Raw genomic sequence first — 24956 nt, forward strand, 5'->3', positions numbered from 1 at the left:
GCAAGGAAGAAAATTATCATCCTCATTAAGGCTATTATTCAATACATAACTGTTCTGCAAAAACAGACACACAGTCCCATTACAAGGCCTTAGCTCGGTCGTTTTAATAGCAGTACTGGCCACTCCTGTGAGGCCTGGGTCTTAAGGCTCCTGCAGCAACCCACATAGCTGAGGAAAGGTGTATTTTGTTTGTTGCACCTCCCACAACAATAATGAAAGAATATTGCTTTATTACAGAAAGCAACACTGGTCTATATTCTGTTCACTTCACCCTGCTGTAGAAGAAAAATATAATGGTTTTTGCATGAGGTTGTTTTTCCTACTTTATACATCCATTTTTCTGTTTCTCCAGATATCTGGAAGCCAAGAATGCCAAGTATTTCAGCGAGGGATCATTACAGAAGAGCCTGATTACAATGTTTCGGAAAATGAAGCAGCAGCCCTACAACAAAGAGCCCTTTGCTCATTTTCAATACATTCCTGGGCTTGTCATCTTTCCAGATGTTATGCTCACAATACTTACTTTCACATACAGAGAGTGTCTTGGTGAACAAAGTCAACGACACACATCACAGCACCGAGAGGAAAGGAATATTTCCTTAAGGTACTAAAGGAAGTGCCTTTTTACAGGAAAAATACTGTCCTATTTGCAACATTCACAAAGAGTTGAGAGTAGCTCAGTACAAAAGTGTGAAACTACATTTCTGTTTTCATTCAGATCAGGAGTGTACCCTTGAAGTAAATCTCCTGATTGTCCCCATTTACTTTATTTTGGTTTGCAATTTACCGTATTTTAGTTTGCAACACAAAGCAGCCTTGCATCACACCACCGAGATTCCCTTGGTATAAAGCTGAACCAGAGGCACAAACTCTAAAGTGCTCCACATAATAATGGGCATTTAATCCATGGGAACAAGCTAGAGCTAGTCTGAACCAGAACTTCCAAACGCATATAGTGCAGACAGCCTACATGCCCTAGTCTATAGGCTGCATAGAAAACACTTTTGCTGAGTTTAGACAGACTGGAATCTGCAAATACACTGTCAGGAGTCAGATCTGAGTTACTGTAGTCAGCTATATTTGATAGGTTTTCCACTTAGTCTTCTCCTTAAAAATGTGGCAGTCAAGCATAGACCACCACTCCACACATTAGCTACTTCAGAACATGCCTAAACCTTCACATGTGAAAAAAATATCTCCTTACACAAGGCAATTAGTAGCTGACTGATCCAAAAAAATTGTAACATCCCTGAAATGCATGAATCTAATTGGCACACAGGATTTTCATAACTTTATTGTTATGAATTCATATAAATCTCTAATTTAAGGTAACTTGAAAAATGTGAAAGGTTTTCTCTAATTTAAGTCTATCTGCAAAATGAGAAAGGCTTCCTGGAGTTTACTATTGATTTCTACTTTTCTGGGATTTTGCTTTTGACAATGGTAAACTTAGAAGAAAAATAAGGCATGTCCAGGCTGGCCTAGGAAGATTATTGCTGCCAATATTTTTGGTGCTCCACTTTATCATTTTTAAATTCCTTTTTTATCTGTTTAAATCTCTCTACCATTTTTCATTTGAATAAAACAAAACTAAACAAAACTAAACAAAACCTGTTTTCCCGCAATTAAAAGTGATTTTTAAATCACCTGTCCCCTTGGTCCTAATTAGGCTTTATATTTACAAAGATATTTACACCCACATATCATTAGCAATATTAATTCAGATCTCGACCTGAAAATGTGTAACAGTAACATACACACCTCCACACTGGGAGCTTTATAATAATCCAGACAGCAAGTAAATTTCTGCTAGAAAGTGCTGTTGTTCATCAGAGCTGAGACTGATTGGAAAAATTCAATATATGTAAATTAGCCAATCTGAAAGCCTAATTCATTTCTGAGCATGTGTGGTATCCAAAACTCAAGAGAGGAATGTAAATGTTTGTCCCAAGTATGGGACTCAACATAGAAACAACCGAAAGAGATATAACAAACTAGCTCCATTGTGAATTTTCCATCAGAATTACCTTCCACTGAAAAATGCCTTTGTTGCAAAATAAAAAAATTCTGAGAAAAGGAGTTTCAATTTTCTGTTAGGAAAATTAACACAGCAGCTGCCTCTCCACCTTCTTGGAAAATCCTTTTTGATTTCAGCCTGCAACTTTCCCTAGGAACTGTGGAGGCAAGAGACTCTCTGTGTTACCTCCCTAGAGACAGGCTGCATAGTGTGTAAAAGGGTATCCAAGAAGGCCCAACCTTTGCCAGCCTTCCAAGTGGGCACTTGACCTATTAAAGTATTTCTATTGCAATTCTCCTGCAACACAGCTTTGGAAACAATTCTTTTTTTCTGTGGAAAATACCGAGGTTTTACTTCTCATCCTCATCCAAAACAAACTATTTTCCAAACTACTGACACTTTTCTCGGAAGTTCCATTTTCCAGAATACAAGTTCCAAATTCCAGACCATGAGATCTGTCCAAAACAACTCAGATTTCTATTTTCAGCCTGTGCCTTTACCACACTTCGCATATTTGGATTTATGCCAATAATTTTCTCTTAAAGACACATTTTTGGTACAGTGAGAACTGGTCTGGAAAAAGAATTTGCTCCAGTATGCAGAAACAAGCTTTACTCTCAGAGTTACAATAGGTTTACACAGGACAATATTTCACAAAAAATGTAACTGAGCAGAGGTACTCCCCATATCTTGTTTTACTTGGTTGGATTTTGGCGTGTTTATTTTGTATACTTTAACCTTGCTGTCTACTTTATCAATGTTTTTTTAAGGAAGAACTGGGATTTATAGACTTCCTCAAGTCCCTCTTTGCCCTTTCAGAATGAAGTGATGAGTTACTAAATTAAATCCTTGCCCACTTCTCTCCCAATTTATCCTGTGTATCCTCCTCCAAGGTAGAGCATACTCATTGCTCTTCTGGAGCACATTTTCCAGTTTAGTTTTCTACAAAAGGAGTCTGGTTCATGAGCTCCAAGAACACAATGAAAAACAAAGTGCAGTACATGAGGACAACAGTGAGATGTGCCTCAGAAGCACACTTGTGTTCTGAAATAAAATTCTAAGGTAGACACGCCATTACATAGGCAGTGGCAAGTGGAAGCTCTTCCAAAAAAGCATTTCTGAGTTAGGTCCTGCTCTGAACAACCGCCTTGGAAGAACATCTCTCTTGCAACATCAAAGAAGCTATGGAAACTAGCTCTCTTCCTAACTCAGCCACCTAAGTCATGTTTCCAAACTTTGGCAAAAGCACCATAAAGCAGGCCAAAAAGAGAATCTGAGGAATAACTACAAAGAGGAATCAAAATTCACAATAAATCTTACTTCAAATACATTAGGAGCAGGAAGTCTGCTGGGTCCACTAGCGATCAAAGCTAAAGGAGCACTGAGAGAAGACAGGGGCATTGCAGAGAGACTAAAAGAACTCTCTGCATCAGTGTTTGCAGAGACAGAAACTACAGAGGTTTCCACATGGAATTCTCTTCTGTCTCTAGCTCAACCTTGAGGACATACAACACCATAGGGGATAAAACAAAGGGCTACAGCATCCTGGGTGTTCGAGTGAGGTACATGGGGTTTGCTTTGTTCGCTGTGTTTTCCAATAAAGGAAGACATCAAATGAAGCTAGCAGGAGCCAGGTTCAAAGCAAGTGAAAGGAGACGGTTCATCACACAACCATAAAACTCCTTCCCAAAGGATGTTGTGGGTGTTAAATGTTTGCAAAGATTCAATGAGAATTATACTTCCTCAAGGTTAATGAAGAAGAAATTCATTAAGGATTTTTAAATACTCAGACATTACACACAGTCCAGGAAGTTCCTTGAGCCGAAAATAGCTTAAGGCCGACTTGTCCTGTCTCATTCTTCCCCAGGCTTCTTCATAAAGTCATGGCTGGAGTCATAACACTGGGCAAGACAAACATTTGGTTTTACCAAGGACAAGCATTTTTTACGCTTTTAGTAGATACTCGTAATTCCTTTTTGCTTCCATCCTATGTGTTGTCTTCATATTTTGCATCCATACAAAAATGGGCAGGATTGCTAATCTCCTTTATTGCCATCTTGTTTTAGCTCTGGGAATTATTATTCCTATTTTAGCTAACACCATCACAACTTATATAAAGCATCTGTGGCCCAATCCTGTAAGAGAAGGAGTTTTTAATTTCTGTGAAACCAGCAGGAGCTGAGAACACTGAGTATTTTAAGGGATCCTGAACATGTGACAGTGAATGGGATTTAAGCATCCATTAAGAGCTGCACAGAAGTGCTTTTCTGAGTCTGGGCTCTAAAAGACTACTGAGCTACGCAAGGTCTTTTACACATGATTTTGTTGTCAACATATGCCTGCTCAGTTTCATCCTGCTTTATTCTGATCTGTGAGGTTTTTTTTAAAGTTGAAGACCTGTTTCCAAACAACTGTAGAGTAATCGAATTGTAAAGCATCAAATGAACCTTTCTCTTGGAAGATAATCATCATGCCTTAAAGGTTAGGTTAAGAAAGAAATTCCTCTTTTAGAGAGAATGTCTCTTCCCACACAGAAACCAAAGGCAAAGGCTGGTTTGTATGATACTGTAGGTAGTTTCCATAAAAACTATGTGTTGTCTCCTGTTTCAAGATGGGCCTGAACCACAGCTTGGGGATGAATCTCTCTGGATGTTTGACATATGGGATCTAGGCTGGATGCTGTAGTTTGAGACTGTTTTCATGTAACAATTTTATTCTCTGTATGCTAAAGCCCTACATTTATGGCTGAGCACTGCCATTGACAGAGGATAAAAAAGAATAAGCAAAACTTACAGATGGCAAATGATTACTGGGAATCACTCAGAGATGATGTAGTGCTTTAAAATTCACTTGCATTTATTTGTTTCAGAAAAAACTTGTTCTTGCGAAAGAATCTAGAATACGCAATTTGAAGGAGGAAAGACAAACCCCAAACTAGGCTAAAAAAGGTGAATACAGAACAGACGAAAAAAGGGTTTGGGCCAATTCATAGCCATTTCTGTTGCAGCTCTTAAAATACTGGAGTGAATTTTCTACTTAGCACACTGCAAGCAGTTGACTTGGAAAGTCCTATTGGAAAGTGAAAGCCTATTCTTCATAGAGCTCTTTATAGTACCGGAAGAACACATGAACTTCTGATCTTTAGAAAATCTATGTGCCTTATTCCTGGCCTGAAAATATATGAAAAGAAAAACAGAGGGGATTCTGGGAAACTGTCTCCAAACTACCTTTTCCTTAAAGCCAGTTTTAAATGTCAGGATTTTTTTAGGCTACTGATTGTGCCACAGTACTTAAACAACAACAAAGCATGATTCTGGTTCTTTAAATTTTCTCCAAAGTTATTAAAGTGGTACTTCTGAAAGAAAAAATAAAAGAATTCTCCCTCAGAACATATGAGTTGAGCAATGAGAATCCAACCAATAGATAACCATCTCCAGACAACAGGAGTAACAAAACCTGAAGATAATGATGAGGATTTTAAACAATCACTTTTACGCAACTCTTTGAGTTCATGTTGAACTTTTGCTCCATTCCAGTATGAACTGTATCATCAGTGGTTCCACTTTGGCCTGTTATACCTCAATTATCTTTAAAGACTTTCTCAAAAATGCAGAAAAACTGCATTTAAAAAAGGTCAGTGGCATAACTAATAACTCCCTCCTTAGTTTCAAGCATTTTGTCTATTGTGAATGTCACACACTTAGGAAGCTCTACTCCAAAATCTATTTTTTATTCATAAAGAAGTTGTCTGAGTCTTGAACAAATCCAAATATGGTCTCCAGGTAATGTTTGCCACATGTTAAGATTTCTGCATTGTCCTGGAATGTAAGAAGAAATGCATAATTGCACTGCCCTAATTAAAACTTGAATCCAAAAACTTGTTAAAATCAACTCAGTTTAAAAAATCTTCTTTGCCAACACGTGCATTGAATCATGCATTTTTAAGATGGTTTGGGGAGACATTTTTGGTTTTAGAAGTTGTTTACTACTGTAATTATTGTTGTTACTATTATTAAGAACATGTTCATGTGCACAAGCACATTGCTGGCTTGGATCCACTTATTTCACCATACAATAAAAACAGCTTTTTCATTATCTCATTGCTTATCAGGAGCCCATCTAATGGGCCCATCTTCAGTGAATCAGTTTGTTTCCATTCTTCACCCCCCGTGAAAGTCCGTAACTGCTGACTGCAAGAAGCTCCTATAAGAGCACACAGTACAGTAACACATGAAAACATATGGTTTTATCCAGTCTTCATAAAGCATGCTTCAATGTTCGTTCAGTCACAAACATGTCTTCTAAAATGACAGCAACTGAAGCAATGGGATCTCTAAGAAATTAGAATCATATGCAACATGGAAAATTCTTCCTTCTTTTTCACTGCGTGTAATATTCATTTATGCCAAGTAATATTTGTGTTAAACAGTAACTGTGTGACACAGGACTACTGACTACATGTCTGTGAGGGGTGATCTAATCTCTGCTGTCTGATCTCCGGAGCATTTGGGGCAGAGTCAACCTGCAATGTGCTGAGGGCACCAACATAATAAGGTTGGTTATATATAGCCCTTCACACCAGAGAGTTTCCAAAAAATTTCAAAAGGTGAATATTATTACATATTGCTATTCTAATAATTTTAAACACTGTCAAAGATATTAAACAATCTTTCTCCCCGTAAACCTTTCTTCCTCTTCACCCAAGAAGCCTCCCCTACAGTCACTAAATCAAGTTATTATATATTTATACACTTCGCTGCCTCTGGCCTAGCAATCTCCAGCAGGCCATTATTAACTGTTGACTTCAAAATTACTAGCAGTGCAGTGCTCATCAGGTTGGTCTGACATGTTTTTTAATATAAACCTGCCTTACCTGCTTTCCCTTTGCCTCTGGCAAACCAGCACTTCCACCGTTATTGTGCATGATGGCTGGAAAACACTTTCCTAAGATCTGCTTTTAGCCAGGTAGCCTCCAGCCAAGTTTTACTGTCATCAAATCCAGCCTTCAAACAGTCAAATCAATCCCCGTCCTCCTCTCTCCCCACATATGTTGTCTTTTCTTACAACCCGGTGTTTGGCATTTTAATTATCTTCTGTTTCCTTACTATAAACACCTGGAAAGTAAGCCTTACCTGGCAATGAAAAGGGAGATAGATTGTCCTGTTCATTTTCCTCCTCTTGGTTCACCACAGGGATGTTCCCATTTTCAATATTGTCACGTCTCCCATTCTGAAGTGGTTTGCTTGAGCCATTGGCAGACTGGATTAACCGCTGACGCTGCAGTGTCAAAGACAAAACTGCCATAGTTTGGAAAATATTGACTTTGTTAAATCTGGATTTTGCTGTCTGTCCAGCCCCATTCATGTGAGCCGTGATGTTTCTCCATGAAGCCTTCCTTTCAGCAACAAACAAATCTGTCTGTGGCCTACCTGTCTTCATCAGGCCAGTGTTGACCATCCACCTCAAAAATACTGGCAGGAGTCTTTCAGGCCATGATGGAGAAAGTTGTCATATCTGTTCTTCACCATGTTTTACTGAGTGTGGTTATTCTGAAGCACTTCTCATTCAGCAGTTCCCACTCTAACCAGCAATAGCACCATAATCTAGTGGTAACAGTCAAGACATTTCTGCACTATTAGAGCTGGCTTATGAATGACTCATTACCCAGGATCTCTCCTACTCAGGTCCAACTCTTCTCCTTTCTTCTCATCCCCATGCCTTGAGGTAAATCTAAAGGTCCTACTTATAATTTCATAAGCAAGACTAGCCCCTATTGCTCTTGTTCGAGTATATACTTTCATGAAGCTCATAATTGCCCCTGCAGACATGTATAAGACTGCTACAGTTCCAATACTCAGTACAACAATTACAGGGATAGGTTTTAAACGTCGTTACATATGCCCATTAATACACTGGAGAATGTGAGATGTAACAGTAATTTCCTACTTTTATAAATAAAGAAATATTTTTAGTTTGTTAGATGAGAAAATGCAGGGTTGATAAGTGTTCTCTTTTTCATGACAAATTGTTGCAATTTCCTAAAAAGTGCTCTGAAATGCCCTGAAAAATAAAGTAACTGCACAACATGCAAAAAAGTTCTGAAACTGATATTAACACTCTGTAGTTAAAAATAGAGAAAACTCATATCTGAATACTTTGCAAGACTTTGGCAGTGAGAATACATAAGAACATAGATCCAAAATCCCCTGGTTTAGAGAATGTTTTTTGCAAATGTTGAAGTAGCAAGTATCAGCTCTCTGTGCACATATCCATTAAGATAGAAATTTTTTCTAATCAATGAATTGCCTTCAAAGCAGAACTTTTACAGAGTCAACTGCTGCTGCGTGTCCCATCTGATCTTCTGCTCTTGACTGTACACCACCAAGCTGACTTCCTAATGAACGTTTCACAGTTTTACTGTTAAATTGGACTTTTGTTACAAATATATGAGTGCTGCTTTCTTTCAGTGGGGTATTCACAATGCTCAGTAGACACATGAACTGTGTTACGATGTTCAAATTCCAGGATCTTGCTAAAGCTTGTATTTCCTAAACTACTGAAATTAATTTATTTGCCAGAGTAAAAACCTCTCATATTTGACACTGTAGGGAGCAAAGGATAAAATCCTGCCTTCATAGAAGCTAAGGCTGGCAGGCCAAAGATTTCACCCCAAGTACTTCATACAAGCTTGGCCAGTCCTGTCACTTCAGCTGCAGGCTATGAAATAAGCAATATATGGTGGTGACAATATATCAAGTAAGAGTTAACTGAAACTGTTCAGAGCAAATTCCCGTCATGAAAATATTTTGGTTCACTTTCATTTTGAGCTGAGGACTACACTGAAGACTAAAGAGGTAGGCAAATATCTGATGTGATCCTGACGTGCTGCTAATATAAGAGCAGTTCTTACAGATTTTTGGTTGTTCTGCCCATTATCCTTTCTTAGCCTGACCACTTTCGTAATGATCAAACCCAATTCTTCTGCTGCAGATAAAATCCAAATGTGCACACATACACACACACACACACTGAAACAAACATAGAATCATAGAATGCTTTGGGATGGAAGGGACCTTTAAAGGTCATCTAGTCCATCCCCCTGCAATTGGCAGGGACATCTACAACCAGATCAGGTTGCTCAGAGCCCCATCCAGCCTGGCCTTGAATGTTTCCAAGGATCGGGCATCTACCACCTCTCTGGGCAACCCATTCCTGTGTTTCACCACCCTCATAGTGAAAAATTTCTTCTTTACATCTAGTCTAAATCTACCTTCTTTTAGTTTAAAACTATTACCCCTTGTCCTGTCGCAGCAGGCCTTGCTAAAAAGACTATCCACATTTTCTGGTAGGGAGATAAGGGAGTCCCTCCTTGGTGACTGCCCTCCCATTAAGACGGGCAGCATCACTAACTGGGAATCCACCTTCAAATCTACTGTGACATAGCTCTAGACCATCCCTAGGAACATGGGAGAATCTGAATTTCAGAATCACTATGAGCACAGCTCTTTCTTTGGCAACCCCTCTGCCACATAGTCATTTACTGTTTTCTTAATGAACCTACCTCATTAATGATGAGTCGGCTTGCCATCCGCATTCTGGTGCGTGGTCCAAACTTGTTTGTAATCATAATCCGTAATCCAGCTTCAGGGAACCGGTATTTGGGGGGACTGGAGCAGATGATCTCATCCACCATCACAACACTGTTTTTGCCATACTGCTGTATCCCCTTCACTAATGATCACAATGGACAGAGTTAGTTGTGGAACTGATCTTACCATGTTTCCCATCACCCAGAGTCATTCTTTTCAGGCTCAGGTTGGGGTAATATTCATGTGAACGCCTGAATTTACAAATTAATTTCCTGTAATATTTCTGCAGCCTGGTGAATCTGTTCATTAGTTGTGTACTTCGTTTAGATCACATGCTGAAAAGGGATTTCACTCTGCTAAGGTGGCCACCATCCCACTCTCAGGTGAGCGGGAGCAGTTTTTACCCAGCCATTCATGCTGTAGTACCAGTTTTCATCACTTATGTCCCACTATGATTTTGTAAGCCTTCTCTAAAAGCACTTGCACTGTGGCAGTGTAGACAGTGCTCCTGAAACCTCTGAAGCTATCCCACTGGATCAAGGTGCTGCACATCCAGAAGTCCCTAATGTCGTGCTCACTCCTTTTGGAAATCTTCACTTTACCTTCACAGAATATTATCAGTATCTCTAACGTGACAAGATTTGAAATGATGAAAAACAACAATTGTCAAGAACAAATGTATGTTATAAGTAAGCCTTTGTTCATACAAAGGAACTTGCACCAAGGTTAAGAGTTTTGTTCTACCATGTTAAGAACACAAACAGAGAGACAAAATTATATTGGGAATCAACACAAGTACAGGCAAGGACTTTCAGAGCTCAACAACAAACCCATATTCTCACAAATGCTACAGACTACACATAGCAAGCAGAGCAAGGCTCAGCAGACAGGAGACATACCCATGTGGTGTTAGAAAGCAGGGCAGGAAATATGTATGTGACAGTAATAAATATTAATTATTACATGTAATAATATGTACAGAAAAAAAAACCAACAAAATTCTTTGCTGCTTGTGTTCTGCTTTGCTTAGCTTGGCTTCACCCTCCCACTCCCCTTTTGCATTGTTACTTACATTAAGAAGAGGAAGAGAATTTAGGAGGTAGAAGTGAAAGATAATTATTAGTGCATGGTTCCAGTCAGGAAGCCAAGGAAATCTAAGAAAACATTCAACTCAAACAAAGGAATTAAAATGAACCTGTTCTATACACAGAAATCTGTATTGTTATTTTTTTTGCATTCTTACAGTGTTGAAATATTTTTGTTTTTCAGGAAGAAGACTGGATCCATGCATGCATGTAAATCACATCATGCAATAAAGGCTTTGCTGTCTTAAGCATCTTCTAACATATTTGAAGTTGAATAAATATGTCTTTCCATTACCATTCAACAAGTGAAACCTAGCAAGCCTGTAAATCACCAGTAAACAGCTGTATCTTTTACCCTTTAGCATTTGAGTGTCTTGCTTTGTTTCACTAAAATGAGTTTTCAATGAACACACTGAGGTCACCTGAAGTGTCATAAAGAGATCTTTGGTTTCACAAAGAAATATGCCCTACTCAAAGAATCTACTCCGTAGTCTTGTCTTGCAGCTTAACATCTCTAATGGAGAATAGAACTGGCAGTAATTTTGCATTTGGTAAACATAAAGGAGCAAATATCCTCCCCCCGCCCCAACATCTAAACCAAATTAACCTTGCTGAGTACTGCAGCTGATAATGCAAATAAGGAGCACATCTGTTCCAATGACTCTTAGAGTTAGAGTGTAGCAGCTTTTCTGTGAAGGAATATATAACCAGACAAGCTTCCTGGGAACCAATCCTCACAGAAGATACCTAGGCACCAATCTTCACAGAAGAGGACTTAACCACAGTAGCTTAACATTTGCTTTAGACGAAGAAAAAGAAATATTTGACAGCAATCCTGGTAAAGAGATATCTGGCCCTTTTGCCTTAACAGTCTCATCAGATTAACTGCTCTCAAGTGAGTTTCTCCAGTGAAGTCTCCAAAGTGCTTCTTTATTTACAGTGTCATGAAGAACATGGAAGCATTGCAGTTACTCTGGAACTGTTTCTTAGAGCACTAAGGAGACAGTGACCAAACATACTCAGCTTTGATGAAATACCATGATAAAAATCTCAGGACTGATGTAGAATATATCACTATAAATATACATATAACTAACTGCAGCTGTTTTAACTTACTGCAGCACATTGCTCATACATTTTCATAACAGCTCTTCAGTCTCACTCCCTATGTCCATAAACATACATACATTGGCCCCATATGGTACAAACTGGCTCCACCTAAAAATTGCAAAAGTGGTTTTCACAAATGTGAGACAGAGAAAAGCCTTTTTCGCTTCTCCTTTGTGATATTCCTTAGAAAAATATCTTCTGAGAACAGCTTTTCCTTTTAACAAACTACCTAAACTTCCTGCTCACCACAAAGGGTCATCACCAACAACCCTGTCAAAATCAACAGAAAGCTTCTTGCTGACTTTAGTTGACTCCTGATCAGGCCCTCAGAAACCCACTTTTTTCAAGAGTTTCTGGTTTTAGGTAGGAATCGAACCATGCCACCTGGTGGAAATTTGGGTTGACATAATAAAAGCCAAGGGCAGTGAGCCACATTTTTCTACCTTTAAACTAGGAGCATTATTCACACAGCACCAATATTTTGCCTTTACCTGTGTGTGTAGAACTTGCCCTTGAAACTGAATTCATCTTATGGTGAAAAGCTCTCCTTTTTCTCTCTGAAACTTGAGTAATGGAAGCTTTTATATTGTACCATTGGAAGCTCTTGAAAGTAATAAAACTTATAAGCATAAAAGAGAGCTGTGCCGCATGTGAACCCTGCTTTTATCTGCACCTTGAGCAACAGACTAACCATCCTTGGTAGGAAGAAAGCTCCTCACCTGAAGCAACTGTTCTTTTTTTGGGAAGTAATCAGACTTTCCTCCTGTGGAAAATCGGATTAAGGTTAGACCTACACCTTGATGAAGCCAAGGGAGGTTTTTCGGTGGATCGTGAAACTTGCTAACTACTGGCTGGAGGTTAAGGCAGAGGCCAGGTCTAGTTCTCTCCCTGCTATTAGCAGTGCTCTTCTTTCTGAAAGCTGCTGCTGGGGAAGGCGCAGCTCAGCTTGTGAAGCCAGCCAAGTGGCAACTAACAGCGAGTCACTGATAGGTCATGGCATATTTTGACTCAACAGGAGGGAGATGCAACAGGCAGCCATGTGATGGTTTTCTAGGACAGCTTCTTGACACATAAAGCACCCGTCTACAAAGCAGCTAGGCTAACACTGCCAGCCTCCTCTCCACTGCTCACTCCAAACCTTGTCACCTCCTTAATCTCTTCTTTGTGTCCTCTCTCACCCCAGGTAGGTTTGCCTGTGATAATATCTACACTCTCACACTTTGAACAACGGTCCCTCCAACGCAGCATGTATTTGTGTAATGGGTGCTGGAGAAGGCAAAGGGAATCTGACTGAAAGTGCAGTCTCAGTGCATCTTTGAGGGAAATTAGAAAAGAAACCTGCTGGGGACAGTTGCTGGTGGAGACACCATTCTCATGAGTCCAAGTTTTTATTAGCTTTCTTGCTCCTTTTCCTAAAACCTCTGCATGTTCTTCACAAGCATTAAATAATCTTCACATTTCCTGAAAAGGAAACAGGTGGACAGCCAAGCACTCTGTGCTATCATCCCTTTACCACACAGTGGCTAGAGAGGAGAGCATGCAGGGAGATGACATCAGAACCCAACAAATGCCTCAGAAGTAAAAACCACTAATATCTGTGTTCTCTCACTGGATCACCCTTTTCCTGTGTCCCCAGTTGAATGCATAAGTAACAACTGCCCTAGGAGGTATCCTCTGAACCTTGTATGTATGCACCTCCACATCCAAGTGACAGACTTCACTGTATCATAGTCAATATTCACAAAAATTCATTGTAAAATGAGATCAAAATATTTCAAAGGCATCTTAATTTAATTATGCTACAATGTCCTATGAGAAGTAATTTAAAATCTCTATTAAACTATTGTCTAAGCACCATATCTGAGACCAGAGTATCAGCGCGCTGTCATTGCATAAACCTGTAGTAAGTGACAGTACCTACCTTGAAAAGATCCCAGCCTAAACACTAAAAGCAGTAAAGAGTGGGATTCTCTGAGTCTGCTCTAAATTCCTGTTTGCCACCATTTGTTATTACATGAGGACCTATCCAAATGCTACCTACATTGCTGCTGAGCTCACTCTCCTAGAATGGGAGATGTTTGCAAAGAACAAAGCAAAGAGACCTCACTCTTTAAGAGTAGCCCAAGAGCTCACTAAATTATATCGTTTGTGCTTTGAAGGTAGGAGTGATTTTGCTCTACAGAGAAAAGAGGGAACGGAAGAGAAGAGGGATAAGACAATTATAAAAACAGGCTTAAAAAAAGCCGAAAATACCCAGGTATGTCTGCTTACCTTTAGTACCAGAAGCAGGGTATCATCTTCTTTCCCTTTATGACAAAGACACAGACAGCAAAGAATCTGCATTTCTCAATTTTACATATGTGCTTGGCAATGTATGCAGAGCTATTTAGGCATTTGAAAGCCAGTCTTCTGAGGATCTGAACTCAACGCGTAATCCCGCCTGCCCACTGATCTGCCCATGTCCTTTCCTTTAACACCTAAGTCTCAACTTCTAGTTCCAAACTAATTTTTGAAGTGAAAATTACGTTCTTCCTGGCAAAAAAAAAAATATTTCTTTCCCAGTATTGTAGCTCATCACTGAACAGGAGATAAAAAGGGAGGAAAATTGCCAATGTGCAAAGCAGCCTGTTTCCAGAATATAAAAAAAAATTTTGATTGAGTTTTTTTCATCTGGCAGTCTGACTGCTGAATTATCAAGTTAACCCAATAAAAATTTCTGCTTATGATTCAATAGTAACACTGTTTTGATCTGCACTGAAGAAATAAAAAGGATATCCTGTGAACTACTCTTTTTCCAAGTCCTGTCTGCTCAGCCTTACCTTTCCATAGTAATGGAATGGATGGGTCATCACAACTAGAGGCATAACATTTATTACCATCTTCCAGCTCATTGTTGACTGTGTCACCATTTCCAACATTCTTGCTTTTAAGGCTGAAGAAATTTTGCAACCTCACATTGTACCTGTAAGTGCAAAGGAAAGGTCTGAAAAGGTTGGATTGTTGCATTTCCTCATCAAACTTTTGAGCATGTGAGAACAACTTATGCAGGCAAGCAGTAAAGCCTAGATGCATGTTCTCTGACAACTAACAGGAAGTTAAGAGAAAGGACAATCCAATTCAGTGGCAAGCTGATAGGAAAGCAAGGGTTGCACCTATCTCTCATGAGATACAGCATACTGCAAGAAGACACTAGAGCAGATTTAGTGAAGGCAAAACACTGGAGCTGTGGATTTTGGAGCCAGGACATTCACTATACAGCGGCTTCTTTCCTCCTGCATCAGCTCGCAATTCACCTCACTATTTCTTTCAGTACTGTGTTCCCCATGGCAGGTGCTAGAGCATTTCTGGGACTGTTGACCATACCCTTCTAAAGAAAGAATGCATCTATTTTAGCACTAGGGTGGGATCTAAGAGGGCTGTCAATGAACTCTGCTAAGACTTGATGTAGGAGAACAGGGAGACTGAAGTTCCAAAGAGGGTGATTTGTGAGGGGAGGGCACCAAGGGATAAGTCTAAGCACCTTGCAGTAGAAGGGTGGAGTCACAGACCCTTGCAGTAACAGTCAGACCTCTGACTCTCCTGTCAGAGGCAATGACACTACAGAAGAGGGATGTCAGTATACCATCTGGTATGAGACAGTCTGAAGATCAATACATGCTTAGCGTTCTGTCTAATGTTCCTTGACCTTGTTCTCCAGAGGTTACAAAATATGTGTAATAGCTGACATGCTGTGTGCTTACAATCCAGAGTACCCGCTGGACTTTTTCATATATCTTTGTATAAATGACATTTTCTTTCAACTTTTTCTGAAAGCTACTTTACGTCAGTGCACTATGAAAAGGATGCATGAAAATATTTGCTGTTGACTGAGCACAAATCTAGAGCGAAACTGATTAAGCATGAAAAAGCAAGGGATCTTACACAGAAACATGACTGGCTGTATTGTCCTCAGCAGGAAGGCCAAGAACAAAACCACACCAAAAGAATGATGATCAATTAACACCTAAAGGGCATACAGAGAAGAAAAGCACTTACTTCATGATAAGTATGTAGAATGAATACATAATGATGAGTACAAGGCTTTCCCACCTCAAAGAGACAAAAAAAAAAAAGTGTTAAAAGGCTATTCAAACAGCTGTATGCTTTACAAGTTTTATGTAGGAGTGTGCATTAAATATCTAATACAAGTCACGTTTGTGTACACAGGATTCACATCATTAAGATTAGATGGAGTCTCAGCAGAATGGGGGGGAAGCAGACTCTCAAGTTCCATAAACATGCAAATAAAATGTAATGCATATATTTCAGAAATGTGCTATGCAGACTGAAACCATAGGTACCTTCTGAGGATCATAATGCCAAGGCCTTTTGTTATTTCAGTGCTGAAGCACAGGCCAGGCATTCTGAGAGGACTCTTTTAGAAGATGTTTAAGATCTTCCACTAGGATCCCGCCTTGGACTGTTCTTTGGGACACCTAGCACCCCCATAAATGTTAACAGCCAGAATCAGAGCAGCAGAACTTTGGTTACCCTCTCTGCACATGTGAGTCTTCAGGCCTTACATATAGCCTATTTACTTCATTAATGTTTCCAGGTTCTTAAATTTTCTTTTAGTTTTCCCTGAAAGAAAATACACAGGATTTCCTAGGTGTCAAATCCAGCTCATACTCCCAGCATGTATGAATGAAAGCTAATTACACTGCAACTCTATTTACTGATCAGTCTCATGGAAAATATGGGACTGTAGGGAATAATTTACACAACTTACCATTCTATTTTCTCATCATATATGAACTAGAAGAAGGAAACAAAAAGGAAACACATAAATTGACCATTTCTCTGATCTATCTTGAAAAACAGTCAAATTTATTTAATAAATATCATAGAATCATAGAATCATCAAATCGTTTTAGTTGGAAAAGACCTGGAAGATCATCAAGTCCAAATGTTAACCTAGCACTGCCAAGTCCAGCACTAAACCATGTCCCTAAGCACCACATCTACACATCTTTTAAATACCTCCGGGGATGGGGACTCAACCCCTTCCCTGGGCAGCCTGTTGCAGTGCCTGACTACCCTTTCAGTGAAGAAGGTTTTCCGAATATCCAACCTAAACCTCTCCTGGTGCAGCTTGAGGCCATTTCCTCTTGTCCTATCACTTGTTACTTGGGAGGAGAGACCAACCCTCACCTCGCTACAGCCTCCTTTCAGGTAGTTGTAGAGAGCAATAAGGTCTCCCCTCAGCAACAACCCCAGCTCCCTCTGCCGCTCCTCGTATGACCTGTTCTCTAGACCCTTCACCAGCGTCGTTGCCCTTCTCTGGACACGCTCCAGCACCTCCATGTCCTTCTTGTGGTGAGGGGCCCAAAACTGAACACAGCCTCACCAGTGCCGAGTATAGGGGGACGATCACTTCCCTGGTCCTGCTGGACACGCTATTCCTGATGCAAGCCAGGATGCCATTGGCCTTCTTGGCCACCTGGGCACACTGCTGGCTCATATTCAGCCGTCTGTCGACCAGCACCCCCAGGTCCTTTTCCACCAGGCAGCTCTCCAGCCACTCTTCCCCAAGTCTATAGCGTTGCATGGCGTTGTTGTGACCCAAGTGCAGGACCCGGCACTGAGCCTTGTTGAACTTCACACAATTGGCCTCAGCCCATTGCTTCAGCCTGTCCAGTCCTATCAGTCATATCTAGCCAGAAGCTACGCGAGTTTTGACCCTTTCTAACCAGAACTTTCACTGTATGGATTGTGCCCCTCACAAAGCACAAACCTTGTGAACAAGGCTTGGATCCCTCACAGTGATTGTTATAAATACTATTTAGAAAAACAGTGGGACCATGTGAAAGACAGACAGATATGCACACAGGTACCCACACGCTGTGCAGTGTAAATGACAGCAAAGTCATGTATTCTGAAGAAACCAAGCTCTGAGTCCTTTTAACAGCTAGAATAGTTTTAGCAGAAAAGGCAGCCATTTTACTTCTGCTCTTAGGCCAAATGGTTATACACATTTTACTCCACCCTGTGTAACTCCTGTAACTGAATGGGGAGCTAGTGATCCATATTGATTACAAAGTGGATTCTTCCCCTCCTTGCCACCAGACACAGTAAATCCGTATGTACAGTAAATGCGTATGTACACTACTCTAGACGAACAAAGTGGTATCTCCCCTGTGCTCTATTTAGAAAAATTTACCAAGAATCTGTGAAATAAAATTACTGCGTAGAAGCAAGAAACAGCCATCTTCCCTATTTAAAAGAGGTGCAGCTCAAAATTTTTCACCTCCACAAGCAGCAGTCCCCTAGGTCAGAAAAGAGTGCTAACTGCAGTGTGTAACAGCAGCCTGCTAGCCTGCAGAACTTTACAGACTGTAGGTACAAAATGAATGGACACGGATGGACATGATGGACACATACTCTGTGGGGCTGTATGAAGTTTTCACGTTTGGACCATATTGTGGAGCTGAGCCCTCACTTCCAGATGTCACTAGAACTAGCCAGGAAAATAATTGTTTACCAGTGTATATCAATGGTTAGCAGGCTGGTCCTCCAAATATTCAAGCAATGAAACACATTAATTGGTAAGAGAACTACTTACAACAATAAGTACGATCACAGATATCGTGTAGTACACAGAGTCCCGGAACAGAGCCCACTGGGTGAGACAAACCACCTGAAAAATATCACACCTTCAGACAATCAAAATTATGCAATTTTAAAGACAGAACAAAGGCCTCTATCTTGCAATCACTTAGGTGTGTGAGCAGAACTACTATTAGCAACAATTCTGGAATCAATTGCAGTTTTATGCTAACAGGAAGACATATCAGACTGTTAGACAACGGATCTATAACCACCAGTAATAAAAATCATACTGAAACTTCCATTAATGAAATACATTTCTTACTAATGATATTTTAATTGGTCATAATTTCAATTGTAAAATACAATTCATTGTACTGCAGCAAATCAATGGTTCCCACTTCATTGTATTTGTGGGTATACTGGACTTAATACTTGAAAAAATGATACACAGTCTAACCATCTACTGAGTAGATGGAGCAAATCTCATGCTTGTGTCCTAGATTCTTTGATCACCATCAGTACCAAGAAGGATTAGCAGATGCCACTGATCAGTTGACTGTGAATACTATATTGTATGAAGAGGAACCAGTTTCCTCTGTATGCTACATGTTCAGACTGCTGAAACTACAGCTGAACTTTTTGGAAACATTTTCTATTTGTAAAGCATTTGTAAATTCTTTCCAACATTTGACATTTTTCACAATGACAGCTCATTTTTGTTTTTGACTAATACTCCCTTTTTTTTAATATTTGCTCATGGAAGCTCCTGAATTGTAAGCAACTGAACTCCATGAAGATAAGTATCCTACTAACCTGTCCTGCAAACATTCCACAGACACCAACAATGCAGAGGATGTTGAAAACTGCTGAACCGACAATGGTCCCTACTCCTACATCTCCATGAGTGATAAATACACCTGCAGAGGGAGCAAAACATGCATTATTACCTCTGTCATTTCATTTTAGGTCACAGGCAATTACTTAGTACATGTACTACCTGAGAACAAGAGATTGTTTGAAAGTTTAACCAAAACATGTTTCATAATAAATGCTCACTTTGGAATATTTTGTGCTTTTAGTGTAGCTAGCAGCTCCCCATTTTTGGTTTAATATCTCTACATATATATTTTTATTAAAAGTAAATAATTTCTTAGCTAGTTAGTTCAACAGTAAGTCCTGTATTTCACAGCTTGGTTGTTAGTGGTGCAGTAATCCATTCAAATAAGTATAAAACATTCCAGTCACATCAGGAGCATGGAATTTATTTCAAACAGTATACTAAAGCACAGAAAGCCTTCTCCTAGGTATTTAATATTTAGTGTGTTCTTCCTTGCAATGTTTCATGGGAGTAAGGGAGTCTTCCCTCAAAAACACTGGTGGCCACTTTGGGTGCAGTAATGTGTACCTTCTGACTCGAACAGACAACGAGGACTCAGACTTAACCTGTTCTAGTACCGACTTTCAGATTTCCCTTAGTACTGAACCCACCTATGCCCCAGATATCTCTGTAACATAATTGTATCAGAATGACAAAAAAAATGGCTGGAGTGGACCTCCGGGGATTATCTAATATAGTCTTCAGCACTGAGACAGAACCAAAGGTAACATGAATGCACTACAGAGCTGTATCTACTTGTACTTTAAATCTTTCGCTAAAGGCAGCCTTAAATGCTTACATTCACTGCTTTTTAATAAGTTGGATGTGAGGTTATAGTGCATTCCTTTAGACTGTATTTCCCTAAAGTTTGTAAAAATGTCAGTCGGATAGTAGCAGAAAGCCTACTAAGGCTTTATTAAAGACAGATTTATCAAATTGAAGCCACCATTCTGCTAGAAAGCTATGACCTAGTTGCCATTACTGAAACTTGGTGGGACGAATCCCATGACTGGAGTGTGGCTATCGATGGCTACTGGCTGTTCAGAAGGGACAGGTGAGGAAAGAGGGGCAGAAGGGTTGCCCTCTACATCAAGGAATAGATAGATTGTGAAGAGCTGTCTCTGAAGAATACCCACGTGCAGGTTGAAAGCTTATGGGTAAGAATTAGAGACTGAGGCAGAGAAGGGAACCCTGTGGTTGGTGTCTACTACAGGCTGCCCAATCAAGGGGAGCCTATTGATGAAGCCTTCTTACTCCAGTTACAGGAGGCATCGCACTTGCAGGCTCTTGGCCTGCTGGGGGACTTCAACCACCTGACATCTGCTGGAAAAGTAGCATGGCAAGCTGTACGCAATCCAGGAGACTCCTGAAACGCATTGAGGATAACTTCTTAAGCCAGGTAATAGACAGCCCTACCAGAACGGATGCAATACTGGACCTGTTGGTCACCAATGCAAGTGAGCTAATCGGTGACATCAAGATTGGAGGCAGCTTGGGCTGCAGTGATCATGCACTGGTGCAGTCTGCAGTCCTGAGGAATATGGGTCAGGCGAAGAGTAAAGTCAGGACCCTGAATTTTAGGAAAGCAAAATTCCAGATGTTCAAGGAGTTAGTCAATAGGACCCCCTGGGAAACTGCCCTCAGAGACAAGGGAGCAGAACAGAGCTGGCAGATCTTTAAGGACACTTTCCATAGAGCACAAGAGCTCTCGATCCCCAGGTGTAAGAAATCAGGAAAGGAAGGCAAGAGACCGGCATGGATGAGTCAAGACCTGCTGGTCAAACTAAAGGGCAAGAAGGAAATGCACAGGCAGTGGAAGCAGGGACAGGTATGCTGGGAAGAGTATAGGGATGCTGCCCGGTTGTGTAGGGATGGGGTCAAGAAGGCCAAGGCGCTGCTGGAGCTGAACTTGACGAGGGACACAAAGAATAATAAGAAGGGCTTCTACAGGCATGTCAGCCAGAAAAGGAAGGTCAAAGAAAGCATACCCCCCGATGAACAAGACCAGCAAACTGGTAACAACAGACGAGGAGAAGGCTGAGGTAGTCAACAACTTTTTTGCCTCAGTCTCCACTGGCAACCTCTCTTCCCACACATCTTGAGTGGATGGACCACAAGACACGAGCAAAGTCCCTCCGGCTGTAAGAGAAGATCAGGTTTGTGACCACCTGAGGAACCTGAGCATACATAAGTCTATGGGACCTGACAAGATGCATCCCAGAGTCCTCAGGGAAGAGGATGATGTAGTTGCTAAGCCACTCACCATGGTATTTGAAAAGTCATGGCAGTCAGGTGAAGTCCCTGGGAACTGGAAAAAGGGAAACATTGCACCCATTTTTAAAACTGGTAGAAAGGAGGACCCTGGGAACTACCAACCTGTCAGAGGAACTACCTCGGTGCCTGGGAAGATCGTGGAAGAGATCCTAGAAGCTATGCTAAGGCACATGGAGGACAGGGAGGTGATTCAAGACAGCCAGCATGGCTTCACCCAAGGGCAAGTCCTGCCTGAGCAACCCAGTGGCCTTCTATGATGGAGTGACTACATCAGTGGACAAGGGAAGAGCTACGGATGTCGTCCATCTGGAATTCTGTAAGGCCTTTGACATGGTCCCCCACAACATCCTTCTCTCAAAATTGGAGATATGGATTTGATGGGTGGACTGTTCGGTGGATGAGGAATTGGTTGGATGGTCACATCCAGAGGGTAGTGGTCAACGGCTCAATGTCCAGGTGGAGATCAGTGATGAGTACTGTCCCTCAGGGGTCCAAACTGGGACCAGTACTGTTTAATATCTTCATCAGTGACACAGGCAGTGTGATCAAGTTCACCCTCAGCAAGTTTGCAGGCAGGTGACACCAAGCTGAGTGGTGCGGTTGACATGCCTGAGGGACGGGATACCATCCAGAGGGATTGCTTTTGCCATTTAGACCTCCTTTCTATACAAATAATCTTTAATATTTCAGGAATTACTTCAAATAATTCTGCAAGTAATGTACACCATGTCCTTCTGTCTTTAACAGATCTGACTTATCTATACATCAATTTGTTCTTTTCCCATCTTCCCTGTTCTCCTACTTCCTTGCTAAAATTAATTCCCTTTATTTGTGAAGAAAGAAGCCAAAGAGGCATCAAATATCTCAAATTCTCTCCCAGGGGACTGCAATAAACCTTTTCTTTCACTTCCTATGTTCAGAATCAGCCATTCCTCTCTGTGTTTTGAGAGGAGATTCACAGTTTCATGAGATATTTTGAGTAGTTAATTATACCATGAACCACAGACTAGCTGACAGCTGCAATTGCTGATTATAAATTGACAGAAGAATGGTAGCACTTTTGGATATCTCTGCTTGATCTGCTGCTGATTTTTTAACAGCAGATCTCATAAAAGCTAGTGTGTGGGCTCCATACCTATAACAGATGCAAACAGTTCTGGAGTGGAGCTCCCTGCTGCCATGAATGTGGCTCCAGCAACATCTTCGCTCAAATGTAGTTTCTGGAAGAAAAGCATTGGTAATGTCAGCACTGCTACTGTATTTACATTGCACAGTTCTACAGTTGTAAAGATAGAAGCTCTTCATTTTCTGGCCACAGTGCTGTTCAAGGATGAACAGTCACTATGATACAAAATTAGACACTTCCTTTCGAGAAGGCAAATATACTTTGGGCAAGTAAAATGTTTATACCCTAACTCAGTGAAGTGTCAGATAAAATTACCTACTTATGTATAACTGAATATCCAATTGTGGCTTACATGTAGCTGATTAGAGAAAAGCATCTCTGCAGATTCAAAAAGACTGTAAACTTCTCAAATTGTTTTAATTCATTTACTTTTGGAACTCTAAACACAATCATTCAAGAATTAAGGGGGCAATTCCTGGGGCTTCTAAAATTTGAAAATAAAAATCCATAAGAGAAAAATATAACCTCTGTGAATAAATCTTACAAACAGCAGGCCTGATTCTGGCTTCACTTTACAACTGTGTTAATCAAAAGTGAGTCCACTGACACAGACAAAATTAGTCCAATTAGACACAGAGAGGCCTGTGTACTGTACACAGATCTATTTTTATGACAGTGTCTCTTAAGCTCTAATAGGATATAGATAACTTAGAGTTCTCAGACTGGCAGAAACATGAGTAGCTCCACAAGTGGGCTGTGTCAATTTAATACTGTCTGAAGATCTTTGCCTTGACCTATGAAGAAGGTTTTATGAAGGAGCTTTTTCCTTTTTGAGAGTCTCTAGACTCATCTTTAGTACCTTATTTTTCTTGCAAGGATAGAAAAGTGATTAGTGACAAAAGGACCAGTACGGAAACCCTGCATTTTTCAGGCAGTATACAACATTTTGAGCTGATGAAAACGGCATCCTACAGAACTTGACAAATCATAAACACAAGCCCTTACTGTACCATTTGATCTATTACCAGTCATACTGTTGCAGGAGTTTAAGTGTAAGTAAGTGTGCTATCTGAATTCTTCTTAGGTGTTTTAATGTTCAGCAGAACATGAGACAAGAGGCAAAGATTTTATGAAGACATCTTCTATTTGTTCTTCTATTGGTAAGTGTAAGTACATAGCTCTAAGTAACACCGATAGGAATTTAGTACATATATCCCTAGGAAAACAGACTTTTTAACTAGTTACAGGAGTTTTTCAGAAAACGGTCACACACATTTTTCTTAAAAAGCGAAGGGGATGACATTTTCATTTTGCCCTCAAAAAGGAATTAAAATCTTGTTTTGCATTTTGTATTAATTTTGTAGTAGTTCACCAAAGCCTTACCTAACACAACACGTACATGCCAAGTATAAATTCTACTCTGTCCCGATCAACTCAATTAAAATCCTACATGTAATTTTGCAAAGTCTTCTCAACAATTATGTAAAGGAATTATATTTATTTACTAATTTTTTGCATATAAAATATGTATTCTTATTCCATATCTAACAAAGGTACACACTTTTCTCATGCGCTCTCCCTTTTCTTACTTTTTTCCACTTTATGCTAGGACCGCATACACTTGCTTTTTCCTTGCTGATGCAGTGGTAGATGTGCAATAAAATCTGCATAGCCAACACATTAATTTGTCTACATATGATTCCTTTTCACAAATGACTTTTAAAACTAGGAGTACAATAATAAACCCCACTCATCCATATGTCATATCCCTCCTAGCTACATGCTTCAGGTATTTAAGAGTGGGTTTTGCCATCTGATCTCATAAAATCTTTCATTTTTTCTCCTTGAGTGCAGCCAGAGGGACCAATATGCCCAGACGATACGTTCATTTTTTGATGGAAAGCTCAAATCATTTGAAAAGGACCAAGGCCAAGAAGTTGACAGGAATGAACTCCAAACAACAATGGCACAAAATGTTTGATTCTGTAATATTCTCTACATAAATTTCCAAAAGAGGAATAAAGTTCTTTAACATACCTCACAAATTTTCTCTAAGGATGGAACAAAGAAGTCATCACATACTATAGCCAAAGCATAGAACATATAAAGAGCCTGTAAAGAAAATAAATTCAGGAAATACTTCAGATTTTTCCTGTACATGAAAAGAGGAAAGAAGGCAATGCTATATTTATTCAGACTAGCAGAAATATATAGCTTTATTTTTTATTCCATTCCAAATAAAGATCACTCTGCTCATCAATTTATAAAAACAGATTCTTGAATGTAGGAC

General features: G+C 40.1%; 1 protein-coding gene across 1 annotated transcript in view; it reads right to left on the minus strand.

The window, feature by feature from the left end:
• The window catches only part of SLC24A4 (solute carrier family 24 member 4), a 96395-nt gene that overhangs the window by 10668 nt on the left and 60771 nt on the right, over positions 1 to 24956 (minus strand). Inside the window, exons 4-12 of the mRNA XM_082318677.1 lie at positions 24704 to 24778; positions 22676 to 22760; positions 19203 to 19306; positions 18403 to 18477; positions 16570 to 16595; positions 15837 to 15890; positions 14621 to 14763; positions 9579 to 9748; positions 7150 to 7294 (exon numbers count right to left, since the gene is read on the minus strand). Of these exons, the coding sequence (XP_082174803.1) occupies positions 7150 to 7294; positions 9579 to 9748; positions 14621 to 14763; positions 15837 to 15890; positions 16570 to 16595; positions 18403 to 18477; positions 19203 to 19306; positions 22676 to 22760; positions 24704 to 24778 (877 nt within the window). The remainder of the gene's footprint in view (positions 1 to 7149; positions 7295 to 9578; positions 9749 to 14620; positions 14764 to 15836; positions 15891 to 16569; positions 16596 to 18402; positions 18478 to 19202; positions 19307 to 22675; positions 22761 to 24703; positions 24779 to 24956) is intronic.

Source organism: Platalea leucorodia, assembly GCF_965183815.1.
Source record: "Platalea leucorodia genome assembly, chromosome: 7".
Classification (NCBI taxonomy): domain Eukaryota; kingdom Metazoa; phylum Chordata; class Aves; order Pelecaniformes; family Threskiornithidae; genus Platalea; species Platalea leucorodia.